Source organism: Amblyomma americanum, chromosome 6 (assembly GCF_052857255.1).
Source record: "Amblyomma americanum isolate KBUSLIRL-KWMA chromosome 6, ASM5285725v1, whole genome shotgun sequence".
Classification (NCBI taxonomy): domain Eukaryota; kingdom Metazoa; phylum Arthropoda; class Arachnida; order Ixodida; family Ixodidae; genus Amblyomma; species Amblyomma americanum.
In genome coordinates, this window is record NC_135502.1 from 85,973,273 (window position 1) to 85,991,927 (window position 18,655).

Genomic DNA, 18,655 nt, shown 5'->3' on the forward strand with positions numbered 1-18,655 from the left:
CTGGTGCTGGGCTGCTTCAGGATGAAATGCTTGAAAAACGGGTCTTTGTCTTCACCTTGGGTAATCGAAAGTACCTTGTGGCATGGCGCTCTTTGGCCATAGATGCCTTTGCGCCATAAAAATTCATCATCATAACCTTATTCCTATGCGCGCTCTCTTCGCTTGTACATTAAACCCACGGAACATAATATTAAAACGTGCTCTCCATAAATGAGAGTATAAGTACGTAGCAGAGGAGCCCAGTTGACAATTGTACGCTAGAGAAAAGATGCACAAAGTATAACGTTTCTGTGCACAGGAAGAAAGAACAGTACAAGTGCACAGTAGAGCGCTGGGAGAGTGCTCTTATACTGAGCGAGCGCAGTGCACAACAACGCAGTTAGCCACAAGGCGAGCGTTCCTTGCGCAGTAGTACACAAGGCAACAAACGCGATGCGAAATTGTTGAGCACGCAAGCATATGCTAAACTCTACAAATACCTAGCAGCAGCTCTGAGTATGCAACCGTCAATTTAACATAGGCATGATCCGCCCTCCCGCTCCGTACGCAGCCGTACAGAAGAGTACAAGAGAGCAGCAAATGCTCAAAATAGAGAACAGTACGCTGCAGTATAAGCACACGATAAAAGCACTCAGGGCGCATCACTGCGCGGCAGCTCAAGCGCACAGCAAGGTTACTGAGCAGACGAGTGCTTGAAACGGGAGGTACCCAGCGACGTTGTGAGTAAATAACCGTATAAGCGAAGACACGTGTATTCGAAACAAGCACACAGTACACAGACCTACACATGAGTGCCAAAAAGTACAGGTACCTAGAAAGAGCGCCGAGGAGACAAAAGCACACCTACACCCAACGCGAACCGCTTCCTGCACCGAAGTACCCGAAAGTGCATGCGCCCAGTAAGTGCGCTCATCAATACGCGAAGTTCTCAATAGATGCAAAAGCACAAGAGAGAGAGAAAAACGTTAACGGCAAGGCACGGAGGTTAACTAGGCGACGCCCTGTATGCTATCCTACACGTGGGAAGGCGAACGGAACAAAACGTTCGGGGTACTCGCATGCAGTGCACTTTATAGCCAAATTTTTTTCAAAATTTATTTTTATAGCCATAATTTCATATGTTCAAGCAAATCCTTTCCTGCTTGCTCTGTTTGCAGCCTCGATCGTGTACACGGCGGTGGCCGGTGGCAAAGTGGCGCTGCCGTGCGACATCAGTCCTCCGTCTCCGGATGACTCAGTGACGCTGGTGCTGTGGTACAAGGACGAGAGCCTGGCGCCCATCTTCACGCTAGACTCGCGGCGGGCGCACGTGGACCAGGCACGCCAGTCACCGGCACCGGGCCTCGAGCGGCGCCTACTCTTCGACATGGGCCACTCGCCTGCGCACCTACAGATCGACCCCGTGAGGGACGGGGACGCCGGCGAGTACCGTTGTCGAGTGGACTTCCGGAAAGCTCGCTCCATCAACACAGTCATCAACCTGAAAGTGATCGGTAAGATGAGCTTGTAAATGACCAGGCATACCCTTTAGGGTGTAAACTGCCATACTGCTGACACTCTGCCGGCGCCGCCACGTGGCTAAACTGTTTGGCAGGGTGCGTGGCCTAGCATTCTCTTCATCTCGGATTAGCGCTGCTGTTAGTCGAGGCACGCCCCAGTAAACGGCTCTCCCTCTTAGCTAGCGCCACATTTGTCTGTTACAATATGTTGCTCACGAAACAACAACCGAAAGAAAACTAAAGTGCTCATGAAATGTTAGAAGAATTTCAATGTCAGCTGTGAATGCTGTCACATATATGCAAGGGGGCCATGGTACAGTCACGGTCAAGAACTTGGTCGTAATCGTCAGGGTTACGTTACCTATTGTGAAGGAACAAGCGACATGACAGTAAGTCGCATGTTCCACTACGGTAACCAATGGATCACATGCTGCAAAGAAATCTGCACACAAGTTCGCCATTGTAGGAAAGCAATACTACATTCTATCAACGTTGCAAGATATATACACGTTGGGCCAATTACCGAAATGTTGATAAACGCCATAACGCTAGTCTTGACGCGAGGTCTCCTGCGTGCCTGATTTATTTTGCGACAAGATCTAACCTAGCTTAATGTTGCGCCTTGTTTGGTGTTCGTGAACATACGAATGGCTTAAAATAGTCCTATCGTTAAGTATTCCCGTTTGTGATTTGTTGGGCTTTAGATGACTTGGAGAAGCTTAAGACTTCCAGATTTGTAAACTTCACTCATCCTCTTCGCTGTGATGACTTAAATTCTGGTGACGAAGGAGGGCATTAAAACTGTGCACATCCCGGCCATGTGCACGATATGCCGACGCAGTGGCAAACAAATTAGACCCTACTCGCCATACAACCTGAAAAGATCGTGTTTTTTACTCTTATAGTGTAGAAAAGTCGCCACATGACCTAGTACAGCTGTCACCGCCAGTCAGGTGCGCATTAAGCCCTTATTATGTGGCCGCGTCCCCATGCTTCACACGGCGGTGAAAAGAGAGGCGAAGAAATTTGTTTATTCCTTTATTGAAATCTGAAATATTGATAAAAAATAGGCATCCACATAAAGAGCCAGAAAAATGCGCAAAAGAACAATAAAAATAAGAAAAATAATAACAAATAACATTTCTAAATGCAGTAGAACTAAAACTTGAAGCGCCAGAAACTAACAGGCTTTGGTAAGGCCTCTACTGATCAAGGCACCGCGGATCAGTTTGCAAACCTTTCACAAAATAAGAGAGAAAAAATTCAAAGTGTCTGCTTCAGTACGCTTTGTACATCTCCTTAGGCGTTTTTAGAAGACTGAAAGGGGGGGTGGGGGGAGGACTGCCCCCCCCCTCGCTTCTTTGTCTTACATTTGTGCACGCCTTGGTTGACCGCAGAAGACTATTTGATATTATCAACGAGCAGGATAGCTCAATAAAAGCTGTTTTACGGTTTTCTCACAATGTTGACTTCAAGTAGTTTTAATAGGCGAAGAACAAAAACGATAAGGTATTCTCTTCTCTTTCCCTGAACATTTCATTTCAGTCTGGCGAAAGAGGTGTCGTTATTTTTTAGAAATCCTGAAACATAAGTCGGCGTACATTGTGAAAGCTTAATCTGCGGAAATGTTGCTATTATTTACGTTATTAAATGCAAATGTAAGCTGTATAAAGTCTAAATGAAAGACTAAATAGCTAAATTAATTATTCAGCATTTAGTTTTAGGAGCTAGGGGGCAGGATAGCCTTGAGGAATTGAAGGTCTTAATATCGAAGGTGAGCGGAATTTCAAAAATTGCAGATACCATGTTGCGGTCCTGGAAATGAAACATCAAAAACACGATTCCGAAAGCTAGGTAGGATTGGAATCCGACGTTGGACACATTTAAAGTGTCATCGCTGGAAATTAAACATAAGAAATACTTATTCAATTCTTCTGTTCAATAATAAAGAAAAAGATGACGCTGTTTCCGCGATGGAACCGCGTGCAGCAGAGCTATTTGATGAATGCGCAGCAAGGGAAATCCAAGTGAAGAAGTCCGCGAGACATCTTGAATCACGTTGTCGAATCAAAAACTTTAAAACCTGTGCTCACTTTCCATGTTGAAGGTATTCAATTCTGGAGAATAATTTTCAGCACTAAAACCAAAATTTCAATATTTGATTAATAAGGTTCACCTAATAATTGTCCTTCCCATGCACTCTATTGCGAAAATAATCTTCAACTAGCTGCGCTGAAGTTTTCAACTAGCACGACTTTAAAAACGAAATCTGTATCGTATAATTCAGAGACTTAGGAGGATAATGGTCAAGGCAATTTTATCGCTACCGCCCCTGTAAGGTGTACACCAAGGAAACCTGATAAATGTGTCGCCACGTAGGACTTACAACGTCAGAGTGGAAGCTCATTAATGCTCTTTTTAAGGTCTTTTATGTACTTCCACCGAAGACATTGCATTATTTCTTCATCCGTGCATAAAAGGCAGTGTCCTTGCATATAGAGCGTGCTAATATTAGGTGCGCCCTTCAAATCCGCCCTTTTTGTCTGTCATGACAATCGGTCATTTCATGACGCGGTCAATATCTCTTAGTTGGTGAGGCTATTTTACTTTTCATTGTATTTGCTTACCCGTTTTCTTTCACGACACGACGGTTTTTTCGCATCAAGTGAGACGCCCAATTCTATTCATGAAAAAACTGCGGGCTCACACTGACCGAAGGTATTATACTCTGCAATAACGAGAACCGCCTCACTCCATTGGGTTTTTCTTTTCCTGACCCTTCACGTTGCCCTTTGAGCTAAATATAAATGCCCGTCAGTAGGAGCGGCGTTCGCTTAAAGGATTACTCGAAGCCCAGTTCCGCTCATACTGTCAAAAGGCTTGCACTCTGGAGATCATTTGACGGCACAGACATATTTGATGTTCGCATGAGCAAATTTTCAGTCGTCGGGTCCTTATTCGCGGACGTTCTTTGCGACTGATGAATCGGCCATCGGTGGTTCGGAACTAAATGTTAAAATCCCGTTCACAGGCGGAGACAACGTATACGAGTTCATCCTCTGGCGCTCTGCGAAGCCACCTGTCGGATTTGCCTGTCTAAATGAGAAACTCGGTGATCATTTATCGCAGAATGGGCTAAGGGTGGCGTATAGAGTGCAATACGGAAAACGAATTCAAAGCAGCTAGGGCAAGGCACCGGATGGCAACCCACACGCGGCGGACAGCATCTTTTATTAGCACAAGTATCAGTGTACAACTTACGGCGTGCATGCTTCGAGAGACATATCTGGGCGTTTTCAGAGAGAGAGAGGGGGGGGGGGGGGGGTCCCTCCATCGTGGTCTGTCTGTGTGTGCGCACGGAGAGATTCATGCGGGACAAGTTAATTAAGTCGGTGAGGGCGAGCACATGCAAGCCAGAATAAAATGCGAAGGACGAAATACACGGAAAAGTAAGAATACAAAAGAGAAAAGAGGTGATTAGAAGAGTGAAAGCCCATGTCGGACGGGAAGAGCGTGAGGGAATGTGTGCCGAATCCTGCTGTCATGAACAACGCGGCCAGGCGTGGACACGGATGCCTGTTTCGTGATTTACCCTGCTTTATACGACGGCTTAGCGTTTACTTACCCGCCGCCCTCCTCACCGAACAACGTCCCTCCTGGGGCTGGCGCTCCCGTAATTGGCACGGTCACTGCCTGTCAGCTGTCCGGAGTTGTTTCTTTACTTATGGGTTGTGCTTCTTATTTGCTCTATTGCTGTTTACGCAAGATTGTGAAGATTTTAGCTCATTTGATGTAGCACATGAGCACATGTAGATAGAGAGCTTTTTCTGATACCTCCTTTTGGTCAGAGTGCTGGCGTTGCTTATAAAAAAGAAAGATAAAGGACGAATTATGTCTCCTTCATCACAAAAAGATGACTGCGACACTCTGATTCATTTGGCTGTTTCGTTCATTTGTGCTGGTTGATGGGGATGTTCACTATACTCGAGAAAAAGTCAAGACATTTTAATAATTGCCTGTAGCAACCCTCGTTACATCTTCAGATTTTTTTTTTACTCCTATGATCTCTGTAGATTCCAGAAAAGCCTAAGTATTTTATCAAAGCTTTCGCAGTATTCCTCGTCTTCCTCTTCTTATAAGCCTCCCGATACATTGATAATCCTTACTACCACCAAAGCGGCCATGTATGCACTGCACTCCCTACGTGTATTTGCATACAGGGTATACTATCGAAAGCTATACGTGCTGTTTACTGTCAGTCAGGTGATCTGAGGCAGAAATTAGTAACTGAACTGTGCAATGCAAGTGCTGTACTGGGGGCGGAGCTAATCTGGCGAGAAGGCATTATACTGCATTTCCGGTTTTAATTAAAAAGAACATAAAAACTCTGGGACTTCTTTGTCGTGCGCCTAAGCGAGGAAGAGACCACCACCGTTGCAGTACCGCAGCGCCCAGAAGCGGTTCATTCTCAAACCCACTTCAATCCCTTTATCCTTTTTGACATGTTCTTCGGGCACTTTATTGGCCAAATTCTGAAATACACAGCTGAAGCTGTACTGAACAGGCTGTCATGAATCATCAATGTAGTAAAACTAAACATCATGTACTTATACCCACTTACAAAACAACCTTCTTCAAACTCGCAAGCTATTATTCTTGAAATGACCAGTCAACTGGACACGTAATGCTACTTTCGGCACGTGCAGCTTTCTTTATTTTGCTAAATTGGAAACCTTAGAGTGCAAACAAAATACAACACTCTAAAACATGAACATTGGGCTTTCTGTAGTGAACTATTAAGCATAAGTAAAGACTCGGCATAGACGACAGGACCATTTGGCGAACTGTGGCCATATATATCAATAGCTTTTTAGCTGGTGAGAGACCGCCAAATATTTCAGGCGGCGAATGCGTGAATACAAGGAGCTACTCGCAGGCGATAAAAGTTCAACATTATCCGGAAGGCTCCACCCCTCCTGTGATGGCCCATTAGGATCAGCCTGAGATCGGCTTCGGCTTGTAACCAATCTCACGGTCTTCGGCGGGCTCACGGCTTGTGAAGCTATCGCTGCATTGATTGAGCCACCTACATCTTCGACAATGCTGCGCTATTCTTCCAAGCAAGAGAGGGCTAGAGTGATTTGGTATATTGAGCGCATCTGATAGTTTTAATAGCGTCCAATAGGTTAACGTAGGGAGGTGTCTTGAGATCATTGGCATGCCCTTACGCATGTACGCTCACCAGACGGTGCCATTATTGAACTTTTTGAAAATGCTTAATGTGGATTATTGGGAGAGTAGTGAAGAATTTAAAACAAAAAATACAGTGTCAATGGAAGCAGACAGGTGATAGAGAAAAAGAGAATGAGAGGGGAAATGGAATGATCTGAGGTTAACGAGGAAAAAGTTCCAGTGAACAATAGGCAACTACACAAAAGAGAAAAGAGTGTACGAAAAGGAAGCAGAAAAAAGGGTAAGTTGGACATGAAGGATATCATTTAGGGATAGACGAAAACACAGAGAGAAGAAATTCAGGTTGTTAACTTCTTAACGCAAATAGCAGAAATGAAACGTTCTTGGGGAGCCAGTGTAGTGCGTACGGTAATCGGTAGTCTCGTAGTGTTCCGGAGTATGGATCAAAGAAAGATTGGCACAGTAGATGGAAGCAAAAAGAAGCTGAAAAAAAGTGATCACGATGTTTTTGAGGAAGTAGTTGGCGCGGCTGTCGCAAGCGAGAGGCTCTTTAGGTCACTGGTACATGTTTTTGCCATTCATTCGGATTTTGTAGAACTTGCCAAACTAATCATTCGTTATAGTGGTGACACTAATGGCAATCATAATAACTGCGAATATACTTCTAAAAGTCTGTCAAAAACACGCGCAGCGCATCGCGGCTTGCCGCTGCACCTAGGTTGCACAACTGATGGGCTCTTGTAGCAATATTGCCGATCTTATGCTTCAGAGTCCCCAAAAGCGCTGGCCAAAAACTGTATTGGCGAGTCGCGAGCGGGGCTAAAGATTGGTTTAAAATCCATAAATAATTGCTGATTCATTCTCTGTGGCTACTATCTTTGCTAGTAGCCCAATATACTTAGCGGGACGGGCAGGGACACTTTATTTTTCGTTCCTTTTATCGCCCCACAACACTTTTTGTCTTTGCTAGTACTTTATCTTAGTTGTTATTTAATCTGCAGGATCTCTTCAACTTTCGCATTCAACTGCTCTTATATTGTAAAACCGATTTGCCCGGCTAGTTCTACTGGCTTGAAATCAAGAAAATATTATAATCTTACAATAAAACGACTACCGCATACAGGAATGTAAGCCGCGGAGAGATGTTTGCAGAAGGTGCAACTGCATCCTACGTGCTACTTTCTCGAGACACCCCATGATATGCCGGCATGTTTGCCTGCCTAGAATACTTCTCTAAAGTTTGTTCAGCTTACTCCAACAATCCGTGCCGGTGGTGTCTTTCTTTCTTCAGCTCTCTAGCTCTATGCTTTCATTCTTGACTCTCCTGTTGCGATGAGCAAATAACAGCAGCTCGCTTTTCTCAAGTTTTCCTCGCAGACTCCAATGCTAGAAGCCTCTACAGGCCACAGGCTGGTCTTGTTATGAGTATTTTGAAGAACCTAGCTCGTCGATTCCGCTCTGTACACACGTCGCTGTGAAACGCCGGTGTCATCTCAAAATAAGAGGACGATTTCATTGTGTCTAGTGTCCAGCACAAATTGTGTTGTGCGACTTCAAAAAGTCTCGCAGCAAAGCGGGGAAAAAATTAATACAGTCAAGCTTAGGTGAAAAGAAAACTGCATCACATCAAAACCACATATATATTTCGTTTTTCGATGCTGAAAGCAGCTTTATGTAAAAGCAAAAAAAAAATAAATTCGGCAGAGATGCACTACACCGCTGACGTGTTGGAGTGCGAAAACATTGCAAGCGCTGTCGTGATTCTTCGGCGTATTGCGTATTTGCGCGGACGACCACGTTTCGCTTCGGGTGGTGCCGATGTGAAAGCCGTGGACGTAGATGTTTCTCTGTACATTGCAGGCGCACACCCAAAACCGGCCGCATTTAAATCCAACGACGATGTATGATGACACCACCCCCCCACACACGCGCACGCATGACACTACCCGGAATGCTGTACTACGAACGGTTGCATAGAAATTTTGATACGAAACTCTAGGAAGGTATAGAATTGAAGGTGCATATTTCGTCGGTTCAAATCCCTTGCGCAAGCTAGCCTGTAAGTTAAATGACACATGAAAGCTAAATCCGAAGAGAAATCATACGACACCTCCCGGAACGCTGTACGAAAAGCGGTTCGTCGCAATTGCTGCCACATGGTGGTCGGCCAGTGACGGGTATACGCAGAACTACATGTATAGGATTGTCTGAAATGGCGGTGCTCGTCTTGCTGTGTGCACCATAAGGGTGCTTGATGACGTCATCGTACTTTTTTGCCATCACTGAGATCTTCTGTATCATCTGTGAGTACACACACATACGCCTCCGGCTTTTCTGGTAATGCAACAAGTAATGCTTTCACATTAAAAAGCTACAAGACTCGGACACTGGGGAGGCGGTTTGAAAACTTTGGATTAAGGTCGGGCGAAAATCCTCTTGCGGCTCCTTGCACTCGACGCTGTTTTTGTTGTTGCTGTTGTGTCCTGGAAAACAACGGCTCAACGAGATCGTCGGCAACAAAGGCGTAAGCACCAAACGCTCGCCAGTGGATCTTAGCGTTCTAAAGAGCCACCTACCGGAGGAAATGAACGAAGTAAGAGGACACGCTTAATATTTTCAGGGCCCTTGTGAACTGCACTTCCACCTATAGTCTTCCCTACCAATACTTGAAACAATCGGAAGGTGGACAGGTCAAGGCTATTCTCTAGAAGGCATATGTAAGACCATCCTGGGTCCTGGAGTCCGTGACTAAGACGTGGCCACTTAAAATTCCGGACAAGTTTGTTTTCTGCAAGTAAAGTTCTCGCTCTCACTCTCTTTCGAAAGCAATGCTTTTTTCGCCATTCCAGAATAAGTCACCTTTATCCGCTCTCAAACCTTTGAGGGAACTAAGATATCACAAAAACAGGAGCATACTTGGCCCAGTCTAACTACTTGGCTACACAATCCAGCATTGTGTCTCGAGTGCGACGGCATAGAACTTGTGCTGTTTCTTGCGTAGTGCTGGCAGACGAAGCTAACCGAGAAAAAGACAATAAATTCAGGACTGCGAAGTTCCACAGCTCGATTTTCCAGAAGGATGACGCGTGCGCACCATTCTCGGCGGGATTAAAAACGGTCCAACTTTATGACAGCCGGTGGATTATTTCCCTGCACTGGTATTGCACCATACTTTATTGTCGTAGGATCTAACCGGATGTGCTCGTGAATCTTTACAGTAACTTTTCTGTTATTCCCGTCGTAATCCCTTATTCGAATGCACACACTCCAGGCGCTTATTTTCCCAGGTTTGAACAATCTACGCGTGCAAAACTGAGCAGCATATGCATAGCCCATTTCGTGCACTTCATTATGTTTTAAAACCTCTCTAGGCACAGATGTCGTTCATATTATACCGCTCACAGCACTGCCATCCTGGATCGAGTTGCTGCGATATTTTATCGCCTGATGCCGTATCTAGAAATAACCCTTTAGTCGTGTTACGCCGTCAACAGACGCTAGGCTAAATATATCGCCCTTCTCGGCGTTCAGCACAGCATGACGTTGCAACCTCGAAAGCCTTCTTAGTGACAGCAAGAATATAAAAACAAACATGTTCCTGTTCGGACAGTCATTAATTAATGCACTGTGCTGTCACTGCCGAACAAGAGGGCGGAGTACGTGCAATCGCTTCCCGAAACGCTCAGCCTTCTCTTCACTCGAAAAGAAATCTAACGCAGTGAAGTGTCTGTTCTCAACGTTGCCATGTTGCTAGTTTTATTTTTCGTTACTTTCTTTTAACTCAGCATAGGAAAATTTAAACCTTAAGTTTCTTTTTTTTTCATTTTTGCCTCTGGGAGTCTCTTTCTTTGCGTCATCCTTGAGTACATTCTTTTGAAGTAATTTCTTTGTTTTTGGAAAAAGTTCGTCCTTCCTCTTGTAATGAGGATGGAGGTGGTCCTTCTCGTTAAAAGCCGCAGCGAGCACGACGCCTTCTCACGATGTATCAAAAAGTTTAATGAACGACTTTCGCCCCTTTGCATCCAAGTTTCTCATTTCCATTAGGCAGGCGACTTCGTCTCGTGAGTGGAGGGCTGCTTTTGACTATGGAGCGAAGCACAGGGCGTTGGAAAAGGCACGTTGCTTCTCCATTATCGGCCGTTTGTCTCTCCGTCCGCTGTGGGATGGGCGGAGCCTGGTTGGCGGCGCACCGCACGCTTTCGTTGCGGGTGATTCCGCTCCCTTCGATGATGAATCGGCGTGGCGTTGTGAGTGACGGATTACTTTATGTCTATCTCGAAGGTCGATGAGAAGCCTGAACATTAACCTCGCTAGATATTCATCGTTTTCTTCTAGCGAGGCAGCGTTAGACTTCTCTTGCTTTTGTTATTCTTCCATCATAAGCCGCCATCTTGTTTTTGAGAGCGTCAGTTTTTATCATCTTTGATTTCGTGACTAACATTGTTTTTCTGCCTTAGTTCGTACTTTTTTCCTTCTTAATTTCTTTAGTGATCAGGTGTTGTTGGGCGAGTTGTCTTACTGTGCAATTGTTTCTCTTTTTCCTCTATTGGTCATCGAATTTCTGGTTGAATGTGTGCCACCAAAAGAAGACCACGGAAGGATTATTTTGGTTTCATGAAGCTGCCTGCATAAAGCGACTCAAGCTATTAAGGACACCACACTGGAGGGCAGGAATGAAATATCTTTCGCTGTCTTCCCCGTTAAATCCTTATTCGCTGCAAAAATACGTGTCACATAGACAAAACTGATCCCAAAGTGAATAGATTCATTTTGACCCGGCATTCCAGTGCTGCGTTAATAAGCTTAAAACGTTTTCGCTGCATATCCCAGGACGAACTGTTCTGATTCACACCACTTCTGCTGCTCTATGTCTAAAACAACATAAACTACAATATGTAGTCATTTAAGATCAAAAGATAACGTGTCAAAAATGAATATTTCAACAATACTGCTTTATTTCAAGAGGGAATTGCGTAAAGCCACCCTTATAGCCCACTTGTTTGACAGATTGCTCATATTCCTCTGCACGGCATTGCTCTGTGTGAAATTTATTGAGGCTTAGAATCAGATACTGCGCAAAAAATTAGATCGAACTCATTCACAGCCACGCGCAGCTTACGGTCACTGTTTTTGCCCTTTATAAGGCGCAAGCTATGGAGAACCCTTACATGCATGCAATGGTAAAATCGAACTCAGAATGTCTCTAGCATTGAATGACACCACTTTCAAACCGTTTTGACCACTTTTTTAGTAGAAACAATGGTTACGCAGTTGTACGAATGAGTTCGTAAAAAGACGTCGATTGGTACGTATCTGTAACGCATTCTTTAGGGCGTATAAGACAGCTTGTATAAGAAATGCAAATTGTTTGAAGTATTATAAGGCATTTGACTGATGGAAAAAGTCAAAAGCTGAATAATTTTATAATCTGTTTTTTCCCGCCAAGATGGGCCTCGTCAAAATCCTCACCCGCGCTTGTAAAAACATGCAGGGCGTCAAAAGGGCGTCAAAAAGTGGTAAGATAAAAACAAATTAGAATGGCTTGCTTGATAGTTTGGTAATACTCATCACGATAAAATATGCTACGTAAGTGCACCGCTTCCCGTTTGCCTGCACTTAATAAAAGTGGGACACGTACATCCAGCTGCCCTACAAAGGGCTTAGAGTTCCATGTCGACACACAGTGTTTCATAGCGAAAGCGGAAAATGAAATGACCATTTTTTGTGTCGACATACCCTGGCTGCGTCCTTGCTGCTTTGGCGCTGCTCGTATATGTAGGGCAAACTTTAGAACACAGTGCCCCAGCAGACGGATTACGAACTTGTACTCAACGCCTACGCATAGCTGCACGCCTCCAGATAAAACCGAGAATGTGAAGACTAAAAGAGTAAGTCCCCCCCCCCCCCTCCCTTTCCCCAGAAAGCCCATCCAGGAGCGTGGCCTCCACCATAGAAGGGAATCTGTGTTCTGCTGTTTGCACGCGACTGCACCTCGTCCTTTAGGCTTCCTCTCGACACTGCCTTCTTCCGTTGCTGATGAAAACGAATGCTGAGAGCAGAACACTGTTGCCAAGACGCACTGACGAGGATCGCTGTATTTTTCCATTCCCGGCCTCAGACTCCGTGTTCCCTTCCTCTCAAAGTTTGCTCTTTCGACCAACAGTATGCTGGATGCGTGCACGCTCTTTGAAGGAATCGAATTTCACCCTTTTTTATCTGTAGCTGAGATGTTAACGAATCAACAGCCATTTATGCATTTCATGAAACTCTAATCGGTGCTGTAAACAAAGGCTATTACATTCTCAGCAACGCTCCGCATCATTCCGTGTAGCCACGTCGGACGCGAGCTCGCGGCAGCAAGTTAAGAGCACAAGAAGGCATTTAGCATCTGCTACCTTACGATGCTAATCATAGTATTGCTTCTAATTTTCAACATCTATCGCGCATTGGAAGAGCATACAACAGTTCCTCTTTTGATTAAGAAGTTTATGAAGTCATGTTTTTGTGTTGTTATGTCTGGCTGCCGCCGATGCACCTGGGATACACGCGTTGTGGCCAACCAGGCACACAATATATCGAGTGCTTGATCTGAGTTTAATAATGAAAGGTCCTTCTCTTTGTCAAGTAGCCGTCTAAAACCGGTACAGAGGCGAAAAATGAATCTTCAGGTGCTTCCTCAGCTCAGCTGTTGATATGCCGAAAAAAGAAATGGTGTGATTATAAATTTCTCAACGGATTGCTGTAAACGATATACGAGCCGAGAGGTCTGCGAAGCTGTTCTTTTTAACTGTAAAGGCCTCGGCAGCTTGAGCTGTTTCCAAAAGAAATGCAGTTTAACTGCGCTGAAGGCAGTAGCGGTACTTTTCTCCCGTCGAATTTGTGCACTTTCTAAGCATCTCTTGAAGCTCGCGGTTATTAACTTCTTCCCAAGACCCTCCTGCGTGTAGCCCAACAGTTAGTGCCGCGAGCTCAATGTGAGTCAAAGGGCACGCACTCACCCAGTGATTAATTGTACAGGTGATTATTACCTTATTTTGAAACCATATATTAAGGCGAAAGCCTTTAATGGCTCATATTCGCGGTGTCCATCCGTCCGTCCGTGACACTCTTCAAGTCGATAAGAAAAAAATCTTTGTGCACGATGGGTTTCGAACCACTATTATTCCGTTCCGCAGCTGAGTGTGCAAACGGCCACGCTACTCCATGCCAACGCTTACGCAGTTCTCCTTGTCTAGGGTGCTGGAGAGTGTTTGCAGTAGCGTCGAATCAGATAGATGCCTCCCAAATAGCCTCCAGTGTCACCAGCATTTAAGATTCACAAATAATTGTGTACTTAACATATTAACCATACATCAGTAACACAAGCAGCGACACCGCGTTAAAGGCTTTCGCCTCATCGCACTTTAGGTCAAGAAAGTGCCCCCTGAATTTTTTTTAAGTGTGCTGATTTTGACACGTCGCGAAGTATAGCAGCTTTGAATTCATTTTTATTCTAACAGTCTATATATTGCGCAGTCAAATGGCCTTATCCCGAAATTGACTAGAAATAACGAGAAACCCCGAAATATATAGAAGAGCCTATTCAGGAAGGCACCACCTGTGTTGCTCAATCCGATCTATATCATTGTTAAACATCATTATTTGCCAACACCTCTTGCAGTGCACGCCAGTGTATTCCAGAACATTACCTACAGCTGATATCTATAAAGTAGTGCCCATGTCGATGTACAAGAGCAGAAAACACGCTACCTGTATAAACCACAAATAATACTAACAGGCCCGGCCGTAAGATGGCCGTTGATGTACGGCTCTCACCTGCTGTAAGATAAGGTTTACATTTGGGCTTGTTGAGAGTTCTGTTTGTTTGAGCTAGCATGCGCTATTTGCATTCCTTTCGTGTTTATTCAATATCACTGGTTAGAATCACGCACCTCATTCAAACAGACATGCTCTCTTCTGGTCGCATCCTTCAATAAAGAAACAATTCAGTCTCGCACTTTCAACAATCTCGGCTTATACAACTAGCTACGTACTCAAGCTTCTCTACTTCTTCGGTCGTAATGGCGCCGTCAACGAAACATTAACAACACTAGTGTTTGTAGTGTACACAGCAGTACTTATTAGTCCATCTTAACTGATGGTAACTGCTTACTATTAAGAGTATCTTGGTCCTTCTCATTGTGTTTTGTTCAGAGATATGATAAACTTTAAGGATACTCCTCCCTCTTACGCCTACTATCGAGCTGCACTATGTTGCAAGTAAACAAAAGCTCTTCGTACTTGCCTTTTATAACAATCTATGAATAAGACTGCAAAAGGAACTTCTTCAAAACGAATGTCTTAACGGCAAAGGAGGGGTAAATTCTGGTATATGATCTGTTCCCAAAACTCTCGAACGAAAAGTCTGAACTCGTTCTGGGAAGCCCGCACACAAATGTCAGTTCTACTGCGACAATGCGTATTTTTGACTCGAAGAATTTTCTAGTCCGGATTTAGTCGCTTACGCAACCTTCCTGGATTGAGTCTACCCGCACTAATAAACCACCTGAATCATGTCCGGTTGGTGAAAACACCCCACCCTACCCCCCACTAGTATTGAAAACAAGGCGGATGTAATCCTTCTTCATGAACTGAGCAGCCCTATGATCTCACCCGGAAGCATCTGGTACTTATCATTCACTTCCTCTGTGAGAAAGGCTAAGGGGAGAATGGTGCTGTCGTATGAAGTTGCACGTTCAGCATCTAGAGCGCGGTCCACATCTGCCGGTTGCATTGATTTGTTCAATTCCTCAGAGGAGCACTCGAGAAGGTACTGCATACATTTACGAAGATGTCTCTTTAATATCAAGCGCGGTTCAGTTGTCCGTATCATGGACATGCAGAGGAAATTTGTAGAAACGCTTCTAGCTTGCACTTCTGCCACCATATGCCGAGTGGCCCTGAGTGAGTTGCCCGTAGGTCACCCATACTTCTCTCCCAAGCATACAAGCAATGAGCGTATGCCGCATCACTGCCTGCAGCTGGCAGGCTTGCCGCTGAGGTTAGAGCGAATAAGGCTCAGACCGCTTATTTCTCATTGCCGGGCGTGATTTATTTCAGCCAAGAAACTGGTGCAATGAATGACACAGCCCGTTATTAATTCATAGCCAGCACCAACTCTTATTTCAAAGCGTTACGAACAAATTGCTTGCCACGTTGATGGGTTACGCCATCTGTTTTGGAAGCTACAAGTTGCAAGCGCTTTATTTTTAACAGAGAAAACATGAATAAAATTGCATTTTTCTTGTGACAAAAAAGAGTTATTTTCAGCCAGCATGTCTCCACAGAAAAAAAACCGAAACGCCGCAAAGCACGATGAGAATAGATGAACCGATGGACTTTGACCAGAAGTCTAGTTAAAACAATGCGGAGGTGTCGGATTCTCCTCAGTGCATGGATGTGTTCAGACCATTTCAGGTTTGTGCAATGGAGGTGTGAGTGCCGCATGGTAAACGAACGCGAATATCTGGCTCCCGTGCGGAATATAAGCAGTAGCTCTAGCTATCACTGCGGCAACTGCGAATCTTCGGTACATCCCACTGATTTTCTCAGGCTGTCGGAAACGGTGTCAACGCAGGATGTATTTTATGGGTCTGATTTTGCAACGCGGGTGAAGCTGTCGCACCAATCAGTATGAGGCCGACACGATGAAGGAAATGGTTGATTTACTGGCTGAAGTGCTAGAACGTATGATGGCGTGCAGCAAAACGGCGCGTGGCGCCGGCACGAGGAGGGAGCTGAAGTCGGCTGCACTTTGGCGTCATAATCTTCGGCGGCGGGTGCTGCTCCTGCGGCGTAAGGCCGCTGCTGCTGCTGCTACAAAGCGGCAGCCGTGACAATCACCATTTTCACGCAGAATCGCACGTGAGCTTCCGGCGGCCAACAGACGGCGCTAGTATTGGTGTTCAGGAAAGCGTGGCATGGATCCACATAAAAAGTACTTTCGAGGATGTGTCGCACACTCGTGCTTCTGCCGACATTGACCTTACTACCACTACGCCTCTCCACATCTGTAGAGAATTTCCTGCCGGGACGCACAATTCGGCTTGCCTACGTAGACGATGAATTTTCTCCCCCATCCCTGTGAAACGGGTTTAGCCCCACAAAGGTGTTTTATTTTTCAGTTTGATTAATTTAAAATAACTGGCGTGCATTAAGAACCTCGAGGTACTTGCTGAAAAGCCATACGTCCTCGTCGCCTAGAGATCCTCATATCTTGATATCATTTGCAGAATGCAAGCCCTTAAATGCATTATTTCTTGTTAGCGTAACGCGACATCGAGTTCTAAGCGGTTGGCGAGCACACAACAGGTAGGACCGATCACGGCTTCAGCCAATCACTCAAGCTCACTGGAAAAACTCAGTACGAGAATGTCAAATGTTATGCTTTGTTAATGAATGGTGTTTGTGCTCATTTCAAGAGGCTGTACCGTCTGCTCATACTAGGAAGCATTTGTTTCGATAAATTTCGCGAAACTTAAGCTAAAAATGTTCATAAGCGCGAACATAGAAACTTTGGCAGTTTCTATATGCATGTGTATGGGGATTCTAAACAGACTCCATCCATCACCACCTGGTTTCTCATCACTTTTGTTTCGATGAGCAGACCTTCAGGTTATTTTCTAGTAAAAGGTGAAAAGATGCCTGTCTTTCTGCTTCTCTATATCTGCACGCGCTGCTTCATGCAGCTATAGTCTGTACATGAAAGTATCCACACGCACTATTGCGAACGAACTCTATTCAACGCCAGGGTATTTGCGCCAGGAGGGATACCGCAGGTCGCAGCCGGCTGACAGAACTTAATGCACTTTCGGGCGCTACTTTACGTGGCAAAATTACAATACAGACTGTGCTTCCCTGCAATAGCTGCTATAGCACTGAGTCTGGCGATGTTTCGAAATAGCAGCTGCCACAACCTTAAGGCAGGCAGCGTGACTCGACGTACTGCGCACGAATGGCGTTCCTTCACGTACACATCGCCAATGTCACGCTTTTGCGCCCGAGTTTCCTGTACATTTTTTTTTTATGGGGAAAGCTCAGTGTCGGCATTCAATCAGAGCAGTACGAGCAGCTACAGCACACGCATTTGTCATCATGTTGTGCAGACTGTCTCCGAGAGAGGGAGCTAGCAGGACTTCCTGTGCGGCGCAGGCTTCCGCTCGCCCATCGTGCTGGTAATCTCGGATGATGTATCTTGTCGTCAAGCGTCGACGTGGGTAGGGCACGCGTCGAGATACGTGTCTCGGAGTCGAGCGATGACGATGCTCGGGTGGTGTGTCCTCCTCTCTCGGTCCCGTGGTCGGGGCCGGAAGGTAGGCGGGGTATTTTTCAAACACGGCATGGGCCTGCTGCTGGGCAGGCTCCTGTGCTAGCTGCTCGGCAGGGGAAGAAAAATTGATCAACTTGGTGGGCGACGCGGGAGCGGAAGGAAGCCGCGACTTGAGAGGGGGCTGACCAGCCGTGCGTCCGAGAATTATCTCGTTGGGTTACTCGGTCACCCCGGGAGGGGGATGACGTGTGGCTTCATATAAAACACCGTCGGAAAGAGTCGTGCAAATTGTTTTTGCGTATCTCGAGAGTAATTTATATCTGTGTAACTGTTTTTCAGTATCTTCACTGTGAATTCGTTCGGTGCAGCAAGAGTTAATTCTGTTCAGCACAAAGTGAGGCATTCCCCTTTCTCTTACAGCTGTTGAGTTCTAGTATCGCACTTGCGTTTCATGCTTTCATGCGTCTTCACCGTTTAGACGCGATAGCGTAAAGGTTGCTGTTCTGCAGAAAATCCGGTGCCGTCCTCGTTGGTGTTCTGAGCGAAATATCCCCGGAGGAGCAACCTAGGTGGGCTACTTAGGTCACGTGACCTTGTGGCGCAGCCACCGTGGCAGGTGACCGTTAAATTAATCATTGGTCGTGAGAGGTTGCTC

General features: G+C 45.4%; 1 protein-coding gene across 2 annotated transcripts in view; it reads left to right on the forward strand.

Annotated features, from left to right (window-relative positions):
- The window catches only part of LOC144094817 (neural cell adhesion molecule 2-like), a 168,663-nt gene that overhangs the window by 76,010 nt on the left and 73,998 nt on the right, over positions 1–18,655 (forward strand). For both annotated transcript variants that reach the window (XR_013306584.1, XM_077628706.1), the window contains exon 2: positions 1,158–1,493. Coding sequence is in view for 1 of the 2 variants with exons in the window: in XM_077628706.1 (XP_077484832.1) it covers positions 1,158–1,493 (336 nt within the window). In the remaining variant the exon portion in view is untranslated. The remainder of the gene's footprint in view (positions 1–1,157; positions 1,494–18,655) is intronic.